Raw genomic sequence first — 14,303 nt, 5'->3', positions numbered from 1 at the left:
ACCCTTTCACACAAAATGGAAACTGTAGTGGTGAGCTCCACACACCCAACTGAAAGACTGTGGGTTCAAATCCCAGGTGGTTATACTCTAGTTGTACTCTTGAGCAAGGTAAACAGGTAGAATCCAGACCAGAGCCACACAGCTCACGGGGCCAGAGGTCATCCTGGTTTCTGTAGCGTTCCAAGGATGAGAGAGAACTTCTGTCAGGGAGGACCGGAGTAACTGGTGTTACATCATGCCCCTGGAGAACTCACCACCCTTAATCAACTCCTTCAAACTCCAGTGCAGTTTCCAATGAACTAATCAGACACACCTTCTTCCATCTGCCTATTTAAACCAACCTGACACACTACTCCTTGCTCAGTATTGGGTTTTACCTAGCTAGAGCTGCATTGTATCTTGTTCTCTGTTTTGCAAGATTTCTAGGTTTTTGGCACTGACCCCTGGCTTTGTCTCTGACTTCGTCTTCTGGATCTTGACTTGGTTATTGTGGATTTACTGGTTTTTTGACCCTGGCCTGACCTCCTGACCCATGATTTTGGAGAAACTCCTGCTGGTACTTTTGAGTTCAGAGGATTCTGCTTCTTCTGCACCGTAACAACTGGGGTACAGTGCCTCAGTCAAGGGTACCACAGCAGTGTCTGTAGCAGGGACTCAAACCCACAACCTGTCAGCATAGATTCTCGTCTGCCCTTAAGCACAGTACAATGCGTTCCCCCAGATAACATGAATAAATGCCCCGCTGTATGAATGGGTCAATGAGAATTTGTTCTGACACTGTCCTACCTGGGAATATAAAGGAATGAGTGATCCATGAAAGTGTGCCCAGGTGTATAAACATACAGCACCCAGACAGAGCTGTGGGACTGTCAGTGACCTCATACTGGAATGGGGCTGGGGCCCATCTGGAGGTGCAGACATGTTTCTTGTCCAGCAGTGTCTGTAACCACAATGCTCCTACTGGTTCTGCTTCATGGAAACAGACAGCTGTCCTTACCCACCCCTCATTCACAGAAGGGAGCCTAGCAAGGAAGCCCATGCTGAAATGCTCAAATGCTGAAACCCTAGTTCTTCTCTATCATTCTGTTCATTTAAGGATGACATAAATATGGGAATCAGTCATGCAAATTGTTGATAAAGATTCTATAGAAATGTACATACTGTAGTACTTCCTTTTGAAGACTCATGCATAAGCACTGGCTGAATCACTGTCTAACACTGTAGCTCAATGAAGTCCAGGCACTTTCTCCATCTAAGGCCATAGGACTATATTCTTCTCTGCCAGTCTCTGGGGTGGGGGTCCTGGACTCAGCTGCTGCAGCCACATACACCATGTGACAGGCAGGCAGGCAAATCTATGAGCATATTGTGGTGGACCCTGGGTTTGGTTTCAAGTGTGTTTTATGTGTGGTGTCTGCATGTTGTTTGGATGGGTTTTCTCCTATAGTCCAAACACACGCTGTCCAGGTTAACTGGTGTCTCTGTGATTGTCCTCTGTATGTGTGTGTCCTCTCTCTCTCTCTGTGTGATAATGACCTGAGTCTATCATTGGCTTAATTTGATCATTTTAACAGATCTTTAAGCTATTTAATGATGCTGATTTTAATTAGACAATAAAACCTCTGGACAAACCGGGCCTCCAGCACTGGAACGGGAGACCTTTGTTCTGAGGATGATTAAACGGTTTCTGATGATACCGGATAAATACACGTAATAGAAACAGCGGAACTATTGTTTAAGTGTCGCGTGTGGTGGTCGGACGATTTTACCAGAGGGATCAGAAACGGCACTTCCGTCTCTGGTAGTGGTGTTTTCTAGAGTTTAAAGCTGTGAAATTTCCAGAAAATCCATATCCTAATCACCTTTTTTTTTTTTCGGGAGTTGTTTCTAACCGACATAGTGATCTGCGGCTTGAGCAGCGGACAGACCTGTGCTTGTGGTCGGTGTTTAGTAATGGTGTAATCCGGAACGCTTTCTTCAGAGACAGCAGGTAAACAGAAAAAAAAAAACAAGGAAGGCGTTAAAACGCTTTCGCGAAAGCCAGTTTGAACCGAACAGAAGAATTGTGAATGTGTTCCGCGATGAGGTTCGCTAAATGTCCCTCTGGTGGATTCCGTTTAAAATGTTTGAATCAATAGGTTTTTTTTGGTGGTGTAAAGGCATTCTCTGGATGTTCTCGTTTGTTGTATCGGTATTTACTGGAAGTGAGCTGTTTGGAATGTAGTGATATGACCGGCATCTTCTGTTTTTTACAATTTCTGTCTTGACAGCTGTATTGTAGTGTGACCCGAAGGACATGGGTGTCACTGGCCTTTTGAAAACGTTGATATATTCTTAGGAACTGGGAAGCTGATTAAGTATTTGTTGTGATTCCTTCCGCAATGGACTGGATGATACCGTATTGTGGATCGTTTGCACTGACATCCCGGTACAAGCAATTCCTGAAGTTTGATGTGAAATGAATATTAACAAATGAAGTGTAATTTCGAATAATGAGGTGTCTATGGATTTAGTTAGAATCGTGAATGCTCTTTTTTCCTTAGCGAGTCAAAACGCATTATCACGCGGATTTAAAGTCCTTGTTATATTTTATAAGCTAGTGAATTCTAATAAGTAATAATACATGTTTTATTTAACCTGGAGGTGTATGAGAGTTAAATTGTAGGCTCTTATTCAAGAGGCCTAGTCACTGCTTCCTTCAAGGTGTTTTTTCCCCAGATTGCTGGCACTGCTCCAGAATGTGGTGTTAGTTTTATGGAATGAAAGGGTTAGTATTTTCTAAGCAGTCCGTGGTTTATAGATAACCTGCAAAACTAGCAGAATTGTGGCTATCTTGCTACCTACAGCAGTGTGCCACTACATACAGATGTATGAGTTCTCCTGACTGCTGCAATGCAGGCTCTGGTATACTGTGGATTTCAGGAATTCTGCAAGATAGGGGCTCAGTGCAGGATTGCTCTTGTCTGCATAGAGGGACTGCAGAACCGCTGTGTACGGGTTTCTCTGGGAGCCTTTTTAGAGGTACACCAGTGCCTTTTTAATTGACTGTTCAAGTGACCATAATAAAAATGTTATAACTCAAAGGATTATACTTCAGGTTGTTTCTTCTAGATTTAAATCTATACTAAACACATATGTTGAGTAATCAGATTTTTATCATCTGTAATTAAGATAAATCTTACTATTGTGCAGTTCTACATATGTGCTGCTACATTTATCTTTTTTTTAACTTTATTCTATCTTGGCTCTTCAGATTGTCTTCTCTGTATTGGACATTTCTGGCCTAAAGTGAAATTCTGGGACAGGGTTAATGGGGAGGGGTTGCAGAGTCCTCACTAGCTCTAGGGAAATTCTCTGGTTTGAGAACCAGTACAGTGAATTTGTCAGTATTTCACAGATCATGATATAGATGGAGTTATAAAAACCACAGTCTTTCATGTTCGTAAGTGACTCTAACAATGAAGGGATAATGCTGTGAACAATGAACTTTCTTATAAAAGAGTTATCAGTTTTTGCATAAATTATTCAGTGATATTTTCCCATGATAGTAAATTTAACCCACAATACATTTTCAGACATCACCTTTTTAAAGAGGCCTTCTTGGTTTTCAGGCCTGGTTGTCCTGCAGTATGAAGAAGAAAAATAAAAACTGAAAAACGGATTATGGCTCAACTTGCCACGTTTGGAGTGGAAGGAAGAAATACCATAGCAAATGTCAATCACAGATCGGAATCACAGCAGAATCATTTTCTGGTGTGGAGGTGATGTCTGGGGATTCGGAACTTGAATGGGGTGCTGTTCTATTACCCATGAGCCAGGCACTTTGCTCAGATTTTCAGTAAAATGCTGCACTGGATAATTAGGTCCAAATTTAAGATTTTGTAGCTAAAACTGTCTTCCAAGTAAATGAATAATACCTACCCCTGGGAGGCTTTGTCCCAGTCCTGTAGTTAACAAGGGGGCTGGGCTGTTTGTGACAGCTGTTGGAAACGGAGTGGGGGAGGGGCACACCTTTGGCTCAGACATGTATAGGAATCGCTGTGACATGTGATACAGGGCATCTCATGAAGCAGGAAAGAGCACCGGGGGAGAGCAGTGTGCTGCAGGACGTTCAAACAGTGCTGCTGAGGGCAGCGCTTTGCCCAGGGAAGCCCAGTCTGTCCCTGATTGCTGTACAAATGGCCTTTTCTAACTATGTTAACTACATTTTCTTCGTGCCAGAGTCTGTGTGGATGTGTTTACGCATTAAAGAAATAGAAGAGCTGCTTTCAGATACTCCATCTGAAATGGATCTCTTATCCCATGACTTTTAAAGTTTCCACCACACTATGTAAGAGTGTTAGTGTGGGGAAGGGACAAAGGAGAGAGGACAGAGGAGGTCAAAGAACTGGTTTATTTGATCTGTATTTCCTGTTATTTAACAGAGTGGCTCTCTGCTGTATTGAGCCGTACAGATGCTCATTGACCACCCCAGCAGACATGGCTATTGACAAGACTTCTCAGAAGTCTCTTACAGGCAGTACCTAGAAGAACAAGTTCTCAGTACACGACTTTATTTGCTTTGTCAGCAAGGCACTAGAATGCAAAATTGTTTGATTCCAGTCAATTCATAACTTTTGTGATGATAATTAATTATAATAATACATAACCAGTTTTTATGTGTTCCACTTTTAGACATTGGAGAGAAAACGTGCACCCTCTGGCCTCCTTTGTTTGGGATGCTGTATCAGGGCATTAGGAAACGTAGTTATCGGGAAATATAACAGACTGCTTCGTATTGCAGTCCAGAGCATTTCCCATATATTGGAACAATTAAATTATAAAGAAGGACCAGCCAAAAACTGTTATTCAGTTAATGAACTGTTCTGCTGTTATTTATTGATTGGGAATTGGCACCCCACATTCATTAATAGAGTGGAACGGAGTTTAGCCTGAGTTGTCTCGATTAACTCAACTGGATTATGTCATATATTTGAAGGATTGTTGCAAATCTTGTTCCGTCTGTAAAATCGCTGTAGTGTTACTCTAGCCATTTTTCTAGCATAACTTGACTCACATTGCCGTGGTCTCATCCTTCTGTGATGGGTAATGATAACATTTGAAAAAGAAAAGGCACACAAGTGAGTACAGCCATTGTTCTGTATCCCTAGATGTCTGAAATTGTTGAATTGGCTGAGCTCACAAGGCGTTATTGACTTATCTCGGATCAGTGGCCTCTGCCGCAAATATTATGAAATGAAAACTAATCTCTCAAACCCCTTGAAGTTTTTTCTTAAAGAGCAAGATTCCCTCTTCCCTCTGGAATGGACAAGCAGGAAAGCCTGAAAGACAAGGTGCCTCTTACTCACTGTATTGAGGTTATGACTCCAATAAGTGTGAAAACAGAACATTCTCATACTATGCCGACACTGGAATTGCCTAATTATAAGTTCTAACAGTTCTGTTTTTATTTAATGTATAACCAGCACAAATTGCTGTAAAAATACAGTGTATAATTTCTAGTAGTTGAGTAAAAACTAAGTGAAATTAGGGTAATATCATGGAAAAACATAGAAGTATATGTGCGATGCAACCCATTGGGGACCACAGTCGAGCAAAATAAATGCACAGTACTATAATAATAAATAACATCACTTTATTAACCCTTTACAATTTCTTGCGTTAGGAATGATCTTTTCGCATACCCCAGCTTGCTCTCCATGAGACACACAGATAGGGAGAGAGCCTGGTGATCACGGGATATGATCATGATCATATGATCACCCTATATGATCATGGGAGGAACACATTTACAAGGCATTAGGCAGTTTGCATTAATCCAGATGCCTTTCTTTCACCGGTTGTAGTGGGCTGACTGGGTCTCTATGCCAGAAGGGTTAAGTGGTGGCCTGTATTGGTGTTCCTGTTTGATTCTCTCTCAGGTTTCTGAAAAGAGCAGATCGGTCAGCCCTGGGTTGAGAATACCCCTAATTTAGCGCCAGTGCCAGCTCTGTTCCTTTTCACCAGCGGTCGCTCGACAGGAGCCGTTGTTCTCTGGGGGTCTGTGTGTCGGTCCGCTTTTCCACTCCAGCGAAGCAGGAAGGGGAGATTGTGTACCTTCCGGGGCACCCTGTTGCTGCACAGCTTCATGCATCTTTGCTGTTGGTTCTCCACTGAGAAGATCTCTGTTGTCAGCATGACTTTTTCTAGTACTAGGTAATTATTACCAGGAAGCAGATTAAATTGCCAAAGTAGAAGGGCTCTTAAAAATACAACCGTTATCGTATTCTTGTAAATTTGTTTAAGTCAAGTGAGAGCGACTGCTAATTTTATTATTCTAAATCGGCTGTATAACATTAAAGTCTCATAGACTGTGCTGTGGCACAGGGCTGTCTCCTCTCATCCACTGCCAAAATAGCATTCAATAAAAACAACGCCCAGCTTCTTTGTGGCATTATGAGTCATTTTTCTTGTGTGACCTGTTGAAGTGTGTGATCTAGAAGCACACCTGTGATTCTGAGGCAGGTGGAAGTAATACTGCAGAGATCTGTGCGTACAAGAGTGAACCTTGGGACCGACCTGAGCTATTGCAGTATTTCTCAACAGATCTGGACAATAGCCTCATTTACAGATGAACACATCAGCATGTGCTATAGACTGAAGTTAGCACATACCTGGTGTACTTTTCTATCAATGTCTCTGGGCTGTCCTGAGGAATTTTGACTTGTCCTAATGAAGCCTTGGTGCATCACATCTTGGCCTTAGAATTAAGCTTCATTTCTGATGGCTTGTTCATCATGCCAGAATACCGTGAAAGTGTAAGATCGTTATGCAGAGTATTTCAGAGATTTCAGAGTTTTCTACACAATTGTATGCAGTTCAGATGTTAGATTCTCTTTTTATTGCAATTCTTTAGCCAGGTTTTTCACCAAACATCTTCTGAGTTTCTGAATATAATGCATTACTATAGAACAAATCATCCTTTTCTTGTCCTGTGGTCCTCTTGTTTCTCTCTGTCTCTCCCTGTATCAGACACAATCTCTGTCTGGGCTCTGTGTGATTAATTAATTTGATCAGTAATTTACATGGACATTTAAACGACAAATGTATATGCTTCAGTGAAGCACTGGGTTAAGGTGAGCTCTTATAAGTTAGGGTAAACCATCATTATCACTAACTGTCTGAATGCCAGTTTGGTATCTATGAATACCGATATCACCTTTAGGCACAGTTAGGAGGTTCTGAAGGCCTGTGCAGAGCAGCAGCTAATGTCTAATATCTGCTGCTAAGAAACTGAGTTTAGCCTTAAAGATTGGAAAAATAAATGTTTATGATGTTGAAAAAGGATTTCACAGTGGGGGAAAGTTTATTATTATTAATCCTTGAGTTATATTTCTTGGAATGATTTCACTGCTGCCTTAGAGAATGTTTGGAAGATGCTGAGTAATCTGAGACTGGGGAATTACTGAGCGTCTCTGGATCTGATTTTCCTTGAAAAAAATCGGCAGCAACACAACACAAAAACGCAAAAATACACCAACCAAGCAAGCACCCAGATTGTTGTGCTTTGCAGAAGAAAGCTTTGGACTCTTTTGTGCCAAAAGATGCTATAAATAAAGGAGTTGTGTCCTAGTTGTTTGTTTTTATATTTCTGGTGGAAACTAGGGATCCGTTTCTAAAAACCCCCGAATCTTCAGTCTGTGGGGGACTTAAGGGATTGAACAGACCCCTGAGCATGGAGCTAGGAGGAGATTGTAGTCAGTAATGTTAATAGTAGCAGTTGCAATGATGAGATTCCTCAGAGGTCCAGAGGTGGCAGGGGGAACAACACATTTATTCTTGCATGGTTCCTAAGACCGTTTAGTTTTGAAAGGCCGTGCTCTTGCCAAAACAAGGCCTCTGTTGTCTGCGCTGACCTACAGTGGGGGCTCCCCCTGGCCCGAGCCCTGCTGGGACGAGCCCCCACACTCCCACAGGCGCGGAGCACTGAGGCCTGCGCTGACTGGCTCGCTCCGACACGTCTTGGGGGCGCTCTGTCTCCGAGACCCGTGTGGCAAGTGCCCTGAGCCCGGTGGGCTGTGACCCCGGCTTGTTTTGTAAACGGGAAGCAATCCCCAAAACAGAGGTGTGGCGTCGCATTCATTTCCCCTCCCCAACTGGTTGGTTGTTCCAGTTTGGATGGGCATTCAGTAAATGGTGAAGGCTTATTTGCAGATGGCGAAGTCCAAGGAGATAACATGAGAGGGTTGGCGTCTGTAGTCCCTGGTGAACAACTGCCCGTTTTAATATTGGGAGTTCAAGTGGAATATCCTAACAAAGCTGTTTGGTGTCCAAGTCACTGCGATTCAGAAAAATCTGCTGGTGATGTGATGTACTTCTTGCTTATGTACGTTGGCAGCTGCTTCTTTCTGGGGAAAGGCATTAACATACCACTTCTGCTTCCTGCTTGCTCTGTAATGTCAAAGAGAACCCGTTGACATTGAAGGGCAAAGCACTGAAAAGGTCATGCCACATAAGCTGAGAGGGAATACGGTTTATCTCGCATGTTTCTGGGGTATGTGGGTATCTGGCTGCTCTGTGAGGCCCAGGAATGGAAACCCAACAGAAAGCTGAACGAGCTGCAGACTCTCACACGTGATAAGAATCTAGACTATATCCACCAACGCAGGGACACAAATAGAAATGACTCTCGTACCTATGCGTGAGAGAGTGCATCATTTAATACTGAACAGGAGGAACGTCTTTGCGCAAACGGGTGTGGGAGTCTGGAACAAGCCCAGCCAACTAGTTGAAGCCAGTACCATCGCTTCCTTTGTCAGAAACAAGCGGACGAGTCTGCTCTCGTTTGTAACCTCTCTTCCGTCTCGATCGTCCTGCCTCGTGCGCGTTGCCTTCCTGTGAGTGAATCTGCACCCACGGGAGCTTTAAGGAATGTTTCCATGCACACCCCGGAAGAGATCAAGCGGCTGTGCGCCGGGGCTCTGAGTGTTTCCCCCCCCCTGTTGCAGGTCCGAGAGCGGAGCAGGCATGCTGACGTTGGCAAGCAAGCTGAAGCGGGAGGACGGAGTGAAGGCCGGCCGCGCCGCCAGCGGCTCACTGGACTCGGCGCACAGGGTGTCCATACGGGACCGGCTGCTGGTCAAAGGTACGAGCCCGCGCCTTGGATATCACAGACTGCACCCTCCGTTTGATTACCCAGAACGTGATTGAAGCCCACTGGTACAAGGATGAGTTGTCTTTCCTGTTCCTTTCAGTGCCAGATATCAGTTTGCACAGTATGGGTACATTCTGATGGTGCTGTAGCTCCTGTCTGGATGTCTGCGGGTTCAAATCCCAAGTGGGACAGGGCTGGTGTAGCCTTAAGTAACATACTGTAGTTCACTGAGATTGCTTCCGTAAAATACAGAAGTAAATTGATTTGGATAAAACCGCGAGCCAATAAAATTATTATTCCATTATATTCCATGTAGTTTGTTACAGTCCAGATTTCTGAGACTGGTTATTAAATCAAGGTAACAGAATGCATTAATTGAAGGTCTCTCAAAAAATGTAGCAAATTCCAAATTATAATTGTGAACTTGGTGAAAGTACTGGATCGTCATCATTGCTGTCACAAACCCCGCTCTCCCACGGGGAAGAGTGAGAGTTCACATTAATTGCGGTGTGAAGCTGCCCTTCCTGCTCAATAGTCACAAGCAAATAAGTACAGGCTGTGCAGCAGAAATGTTCCTACGTGATCCGCATGCAGAGTTATCAAGTATGTTGTATTTGTCCGCAAAACCGTCTGGAAGTAGAGAGCAATATTTTTATTGGATTAATAAATATGTCTTCACAAGCCTGCTTGTTTACAATGTTATAGGGCAGCTTCACATCACTGGAAGTTTTGTTGCCTTGTTCTGAACTGCACAACATGGGGCTGTGCGTACCTGGAAATTTAGTCTAGTTTATGATGGTGGTGAAGTTTTACATGTTACTGTGGACATTTTACTTTCATTGTGGTTTGCAGTGCACTCATCGATGCTGTTTCTCTAGAAACAACATATAAAGATAGCATTATAGTTCCCCTTCAATAACTATCACCTTCCTTTTCACTAATGTACACCTGGACCCAGAAATTCAGGGCAGTGAAAACCCTTAGCACTATCGCTAAGAGGGCCATCAGGAGCTTTTGCCATCCAAAGCATTTCAGTCTGTCTCTTATACACTCACAGTAGAGGGAGTAGACACAAAGGGCACTTCAAGTATTATTTACTTGGAGGGGCTTGCACATTTTCTTTCTCATGGAGAAGGTTTTTTTTTCTGACACTGTATAAACCTATGAATGAATTGTGACAGTGTGTAGAAGGTAAAGATGGATGATAAGTTAAGAGCAGATGGAGTGAGGTTTGGTATGTGGGTTATAATGTTGGACAGGCAGGTTGTAAACCCTGGAACTGAGCTGCTGTGGTCTGTAGGGAGAGCTTAGTTTCACCAATGATTGTCTTGTGGCTTTTTAAACAAACTAAGGATGTAGAGTTCTTGTGCTCCAAACTACTGAGGTTCATTTTTCATGGCTTTATTCCACAAACGCCTTAGCACTGTGTAGCATCCTAGCATTTAACACTGTGCGTACTGTTTTATTTCAGGTTTATTTGTTGTTTTACTGATACTTGCACTGTTTGCATCTTGACTGGATGGGATAGAAGTTGCATTATATAAAGTATCTGCCAATTGAGTAAATAACAAGAAAATAGCATTCCTGCATGGGGGGTCTACTTTATTCCATAAGCGGGCCTAACTGTTGTAAGGTAGTGCTGAAGAGGTAGTATCCAGCAATCACAAACCATTTCCATCCTCCACTCAATAGAGTTGTACTCTTCACATTTCCATTTCCTTCGACTGGAAAATAGGTCCATTTTTCTCAGAGAGCAGGGGGTCAGGAGAAATGTGATTGAACGGGTTTGAAAGCTGGAAATATTTTGATAAAGTAAAGGCCAGAACTCGGAAACAGCAACACAAAGGCCAGAGCTGAGCTGGATCAGGGCAGTGAATCGGCGAATGTGGGGTCAGGTAGAAGCCTAGCTAGAGAGCAAGTGCTGAATAAGAAGTTGTTTTTAACAGGGCCTTAAAATTAGTTCTGGTCTCTTTCTTTTTCAGTGTGACTTGTGATTATTCCTCATCTGCTTTGTCCCCCACATCACTTCAAAGTAGATTGAATTGAATTAATAAAGCATGCGTATTTGTGTGTGAGCCAGATAGGACTGGCTTTCTGCGTTAGTATGAGTATGTTGTTGTGCTGAATATTTAATAAATGTTAATATTTGTTGTTTGTGGCCTATGTTAAAAAAAAAAACAGGGAGACTCGTCAAACCAGTCACATTTTTATTTATGGACTGAAATATAATCCTCCCCATATCATGGAACTCTTAATTGTTTTTTTAATGTCTTAATTGCAACTCCAGTAACATCAACCTGGACAGAGCTTCAGACTGGACTGGGAGCTGACACTGGCTATAAGGCTTTACCTGTAGAGCTGCTGACTCTTTTCATTTGTTCTCATTTTAGATTGCATCAGAATGTAAGAATAGGTACAGTGGGAAGGAGATCATGCAGCCCATCTACTGTAGCTAATCTGGTAATTAGTAGCTTGTTGATCCAAGGGTCTCGCCCAGCTGTTTCCTGAAGGAAGCCAGAGCACCCAGCATCATGGCTGGGCAGCTTCTTCCGCTCTCCCCCAACTCTGTTAGGAATTTTAAATGCACATCCACATACTTTCCACTGTTCATTGTGAAGTCATTGCAGGATAGAGACTTTGTCTGTGTCTTTGAGGATTCTGAATACTTGAATGAGGTATACCTGTTGTTTTGTTTTAGTTTAGTTTGGGTTTAGTTCCTTCAGCCTGTCCGTATAGGACATTCCCTTAAGAAGCAGAATATATCTGGTTGCTCTGCTCTGCACTGATTTGCATAGCATTGTTGTATTTTGTATAATCTGTTGACCAAAATTGTACAAAATATTGTAATTGTGGCTTTCCCAGTGCATTTAACTTACTATGTTAAAGCATACTACATTTGAATACCCCCTTGATTTGAATTCTACACTTTTGACTTTACACCCCCATATTTTGTTTGCCTTTTTTATCATTCAGAAAATTAATTCCCCACTTTACAAAATGCACAGAAGGTAGGCTATTCATGTTAGATTTGCTTCTGCACGGTTCGGTTTAATTCCAGGCAGATTTTTTAATCATTTTAACAAATAACTGTGTTCTCAATTTCCTGGAAGAAAACTGGGTCAGCTTTACAATTGAGCCATGTTTTGCAGCACGGGGGGAGGCTGTTTTGAAATCTGAACAGTATTTAAAGAAAGCAAACTGAAGTGTATAAGTTTAGTGGTTTCTCTGTTAATTCACAAATGGATCCTTCCTTGCCTTTCCTATGAGCTTCCTTCCTCTTTGTACTTTTTTTATCATCCCAGCACATTGCAGTTCACTGAAAGGCATTTTCACTGCTAGAGCTCATCCTGCTTTTTAGGGCTGAATTCTCTCCTTGCTGATGCCTGCTAACAGAGAGGGGCACCACACCCGGTTTAGATTACAGTTTCCAATATTCACAGTCACTGTAGGCCTTGTGCAGAGAAGGCTGGGAGTTTTGAAGAAGGAACTGCAGTCCCAATTTCTCAGACTGGTTCTTAAATCTCGGTCACGAAATTCATTGACAGTATAGAAAATTGTATCATTTTCTAATTAAGCACAAAATCATGAACTTGGCAAAAATACTGTAAACCATCTCAAAGCGCTGGTCACGCCACGGGCGAGAGTTCCCACAGATTGTGATGTGATACGGCCCTTCCTGCTTACCAGTCACCGTACTGACTGATGTAATCTGATGCATGAGCGAATGAGTACAGGTTGTGCAGCAGACATTCGACTGCAAACATGTTCCAACGTGATCTGCATGCAGTGTTAACAAGTAAGTTCCATTTATCAGAAAAAAAACGCGTCGAAGCCAAGAGCAATATTTCTCTCGTATTAAAAAAAGATGTCTTCACACGTCCGCTTCTTTACAAAGTGGTAGGGCCGCTTCGTGTCCCTGGAAGTTTTGATGCCTCTTTCTGAATCGGAGAAGTTAGCGCAGTGCCCACCTGGAAATTTGATCTATTTTGTGATGTCAATTGGAGGTTTTCCAAGTTACTGTATGCATTTGACTTTTACTGTGATTTGAAATGCAATCCTCAATGCTGATTCTTTCTAACCCCGAAATATAAAAAAGCATTGCAGTTCGCCTTCAAAGGCAGTGGCGATGCACAGGCTGCACAAGTCGCAGGTGTTCAGTGGGCCTCCCCACGGCTTGCGGTAGCCCTGTTTACCTGTAATGTCACAGAACCAGATTCGCTGGTTGCGGTTTCCCTGCGCTGCTGCTCTGGTGTTGGGGATCAGTGGCACTGCACCATGGGAAGTGATTTCCTTCGGCTTCGGAAGACCAAATCCCTGGGGTAAGCTTCCCCTGGGCCAAAAGTGTGTGTGTGGGGGGGGGGGGAACACCTTCAGTTTTCAAGGTGGGTGTTTGACCGTGATTGTAGTCATTCCGTGTCCTTCAAGACATCTCCTTAGCTTTGTTTGAGTTTTTTTTTTTGTTGCTCTTTTTGTTGTTGGCGGCTCTTGGATCTTTAAAAGCAGCTCTGTTCCTTGTCACTGACATGCTCGTGGAGCAGCTGAGACTGTTGCAGTGGGACGGGGGCATCTGTGATGTACCCGCTCTTCTGAGGGCTGCGGCATATTAGCATTTCAGAAGAAAGCCAGTGTTTCTGGGCGGCCGGGGAATAAATCAACAAGCCTTTCCCGAGAGGGGGTGGTGATCTAGAAGCATTTCAACCCTGAGTCGGTTGAGGTTTTTCTGAATTTGAAGGTGTTTTTTTGACAGTTACTGAAGCCTTAGAAGGGGTTTTTGTTGAGTTTCAAAGCTTAAGTTGTGGAGAAATGGCAGCAAGTGAGGAAACACTGGTCAGTGGAGCTTCCTTTCAGTTCTGCTTTGTAAAACAGTGCTCATTGTCTCCAGTACCTCAGCTACCGTCCACATCAGTCACCTCCCAATAATCGCGGAAGCTCCTTATGGCTCTGAAACCATATGAGAAGATATCCGTAGTTGTCTACCTTCACCAGATGTCCTGACCCAGAGGCAGTCCGTCTGGTGTTTGTTCGCTGAGTTCTTGTGTCCTGACACTTTGTCCTTGTTTCAGGATCTATGCTCCCTCTCATTGCTGTTACCTTTGTAGAAAAGCCGCCTCTATAAGCAATGAGGGACTGTGAAATGAGTGGCGAGAGAGTAGAGACCCTGGAGTAAAAG

The 14,303-nt window shown here is 43.2% G+C and overlaps 1 protein-coding gene across 1 annotated transcript in view; it reads left to right on the top strand.

The window, feature by feature from the left end:
• Window positions 1–1,756: 1,756 nt before the first annotated feature.
• ube2f (ubiquitin-conjugating enzyme E2F (putative)) overlaps window positions 1,757–14,303 on the top strand; it is a 68,287-nt gene continuing 55,740 nt past the window's right edge. Inside the window, exons 1-2 of the mRNA XM_088605816.1 lie at window positions 1,757–1,990; window positions 8,988–9,124. Coding sequence (XP_088461942.1) covers window positions 9,007–9,124 — 118 coding nt within the window. The 5' untranslated portion in view covers window positions 1,757–1,990; window positions 8,988–9,006. The remainder of the gene's footprint in view (window positions 1,991–8,987; window positions 9,125–14,303) is intronic.

The sequence above is a fragment of the Lepisosteus platostomus genome, chromosome 14 (genome assembly GCF_059453375.1).
Source record: "Lepisosteus platostomus isolate fLepPlt1 chromosome 14, fLepPlt1.hap1, whole genome shotgun sequence".
Taxonomy (NCBI): domain Eukaryota; kingdom Metazoa; phylum Chordata; class Actinopteri; order Semionotiformes; family Lepisosteidae; genus Lepisosteus; species Lepisosteus platostomus.
The sequence above is the reverse complement of the archived record's forward strand: the minus strand, read 5'-3'. Positions and strand labels throughout refer to the sequence as shown.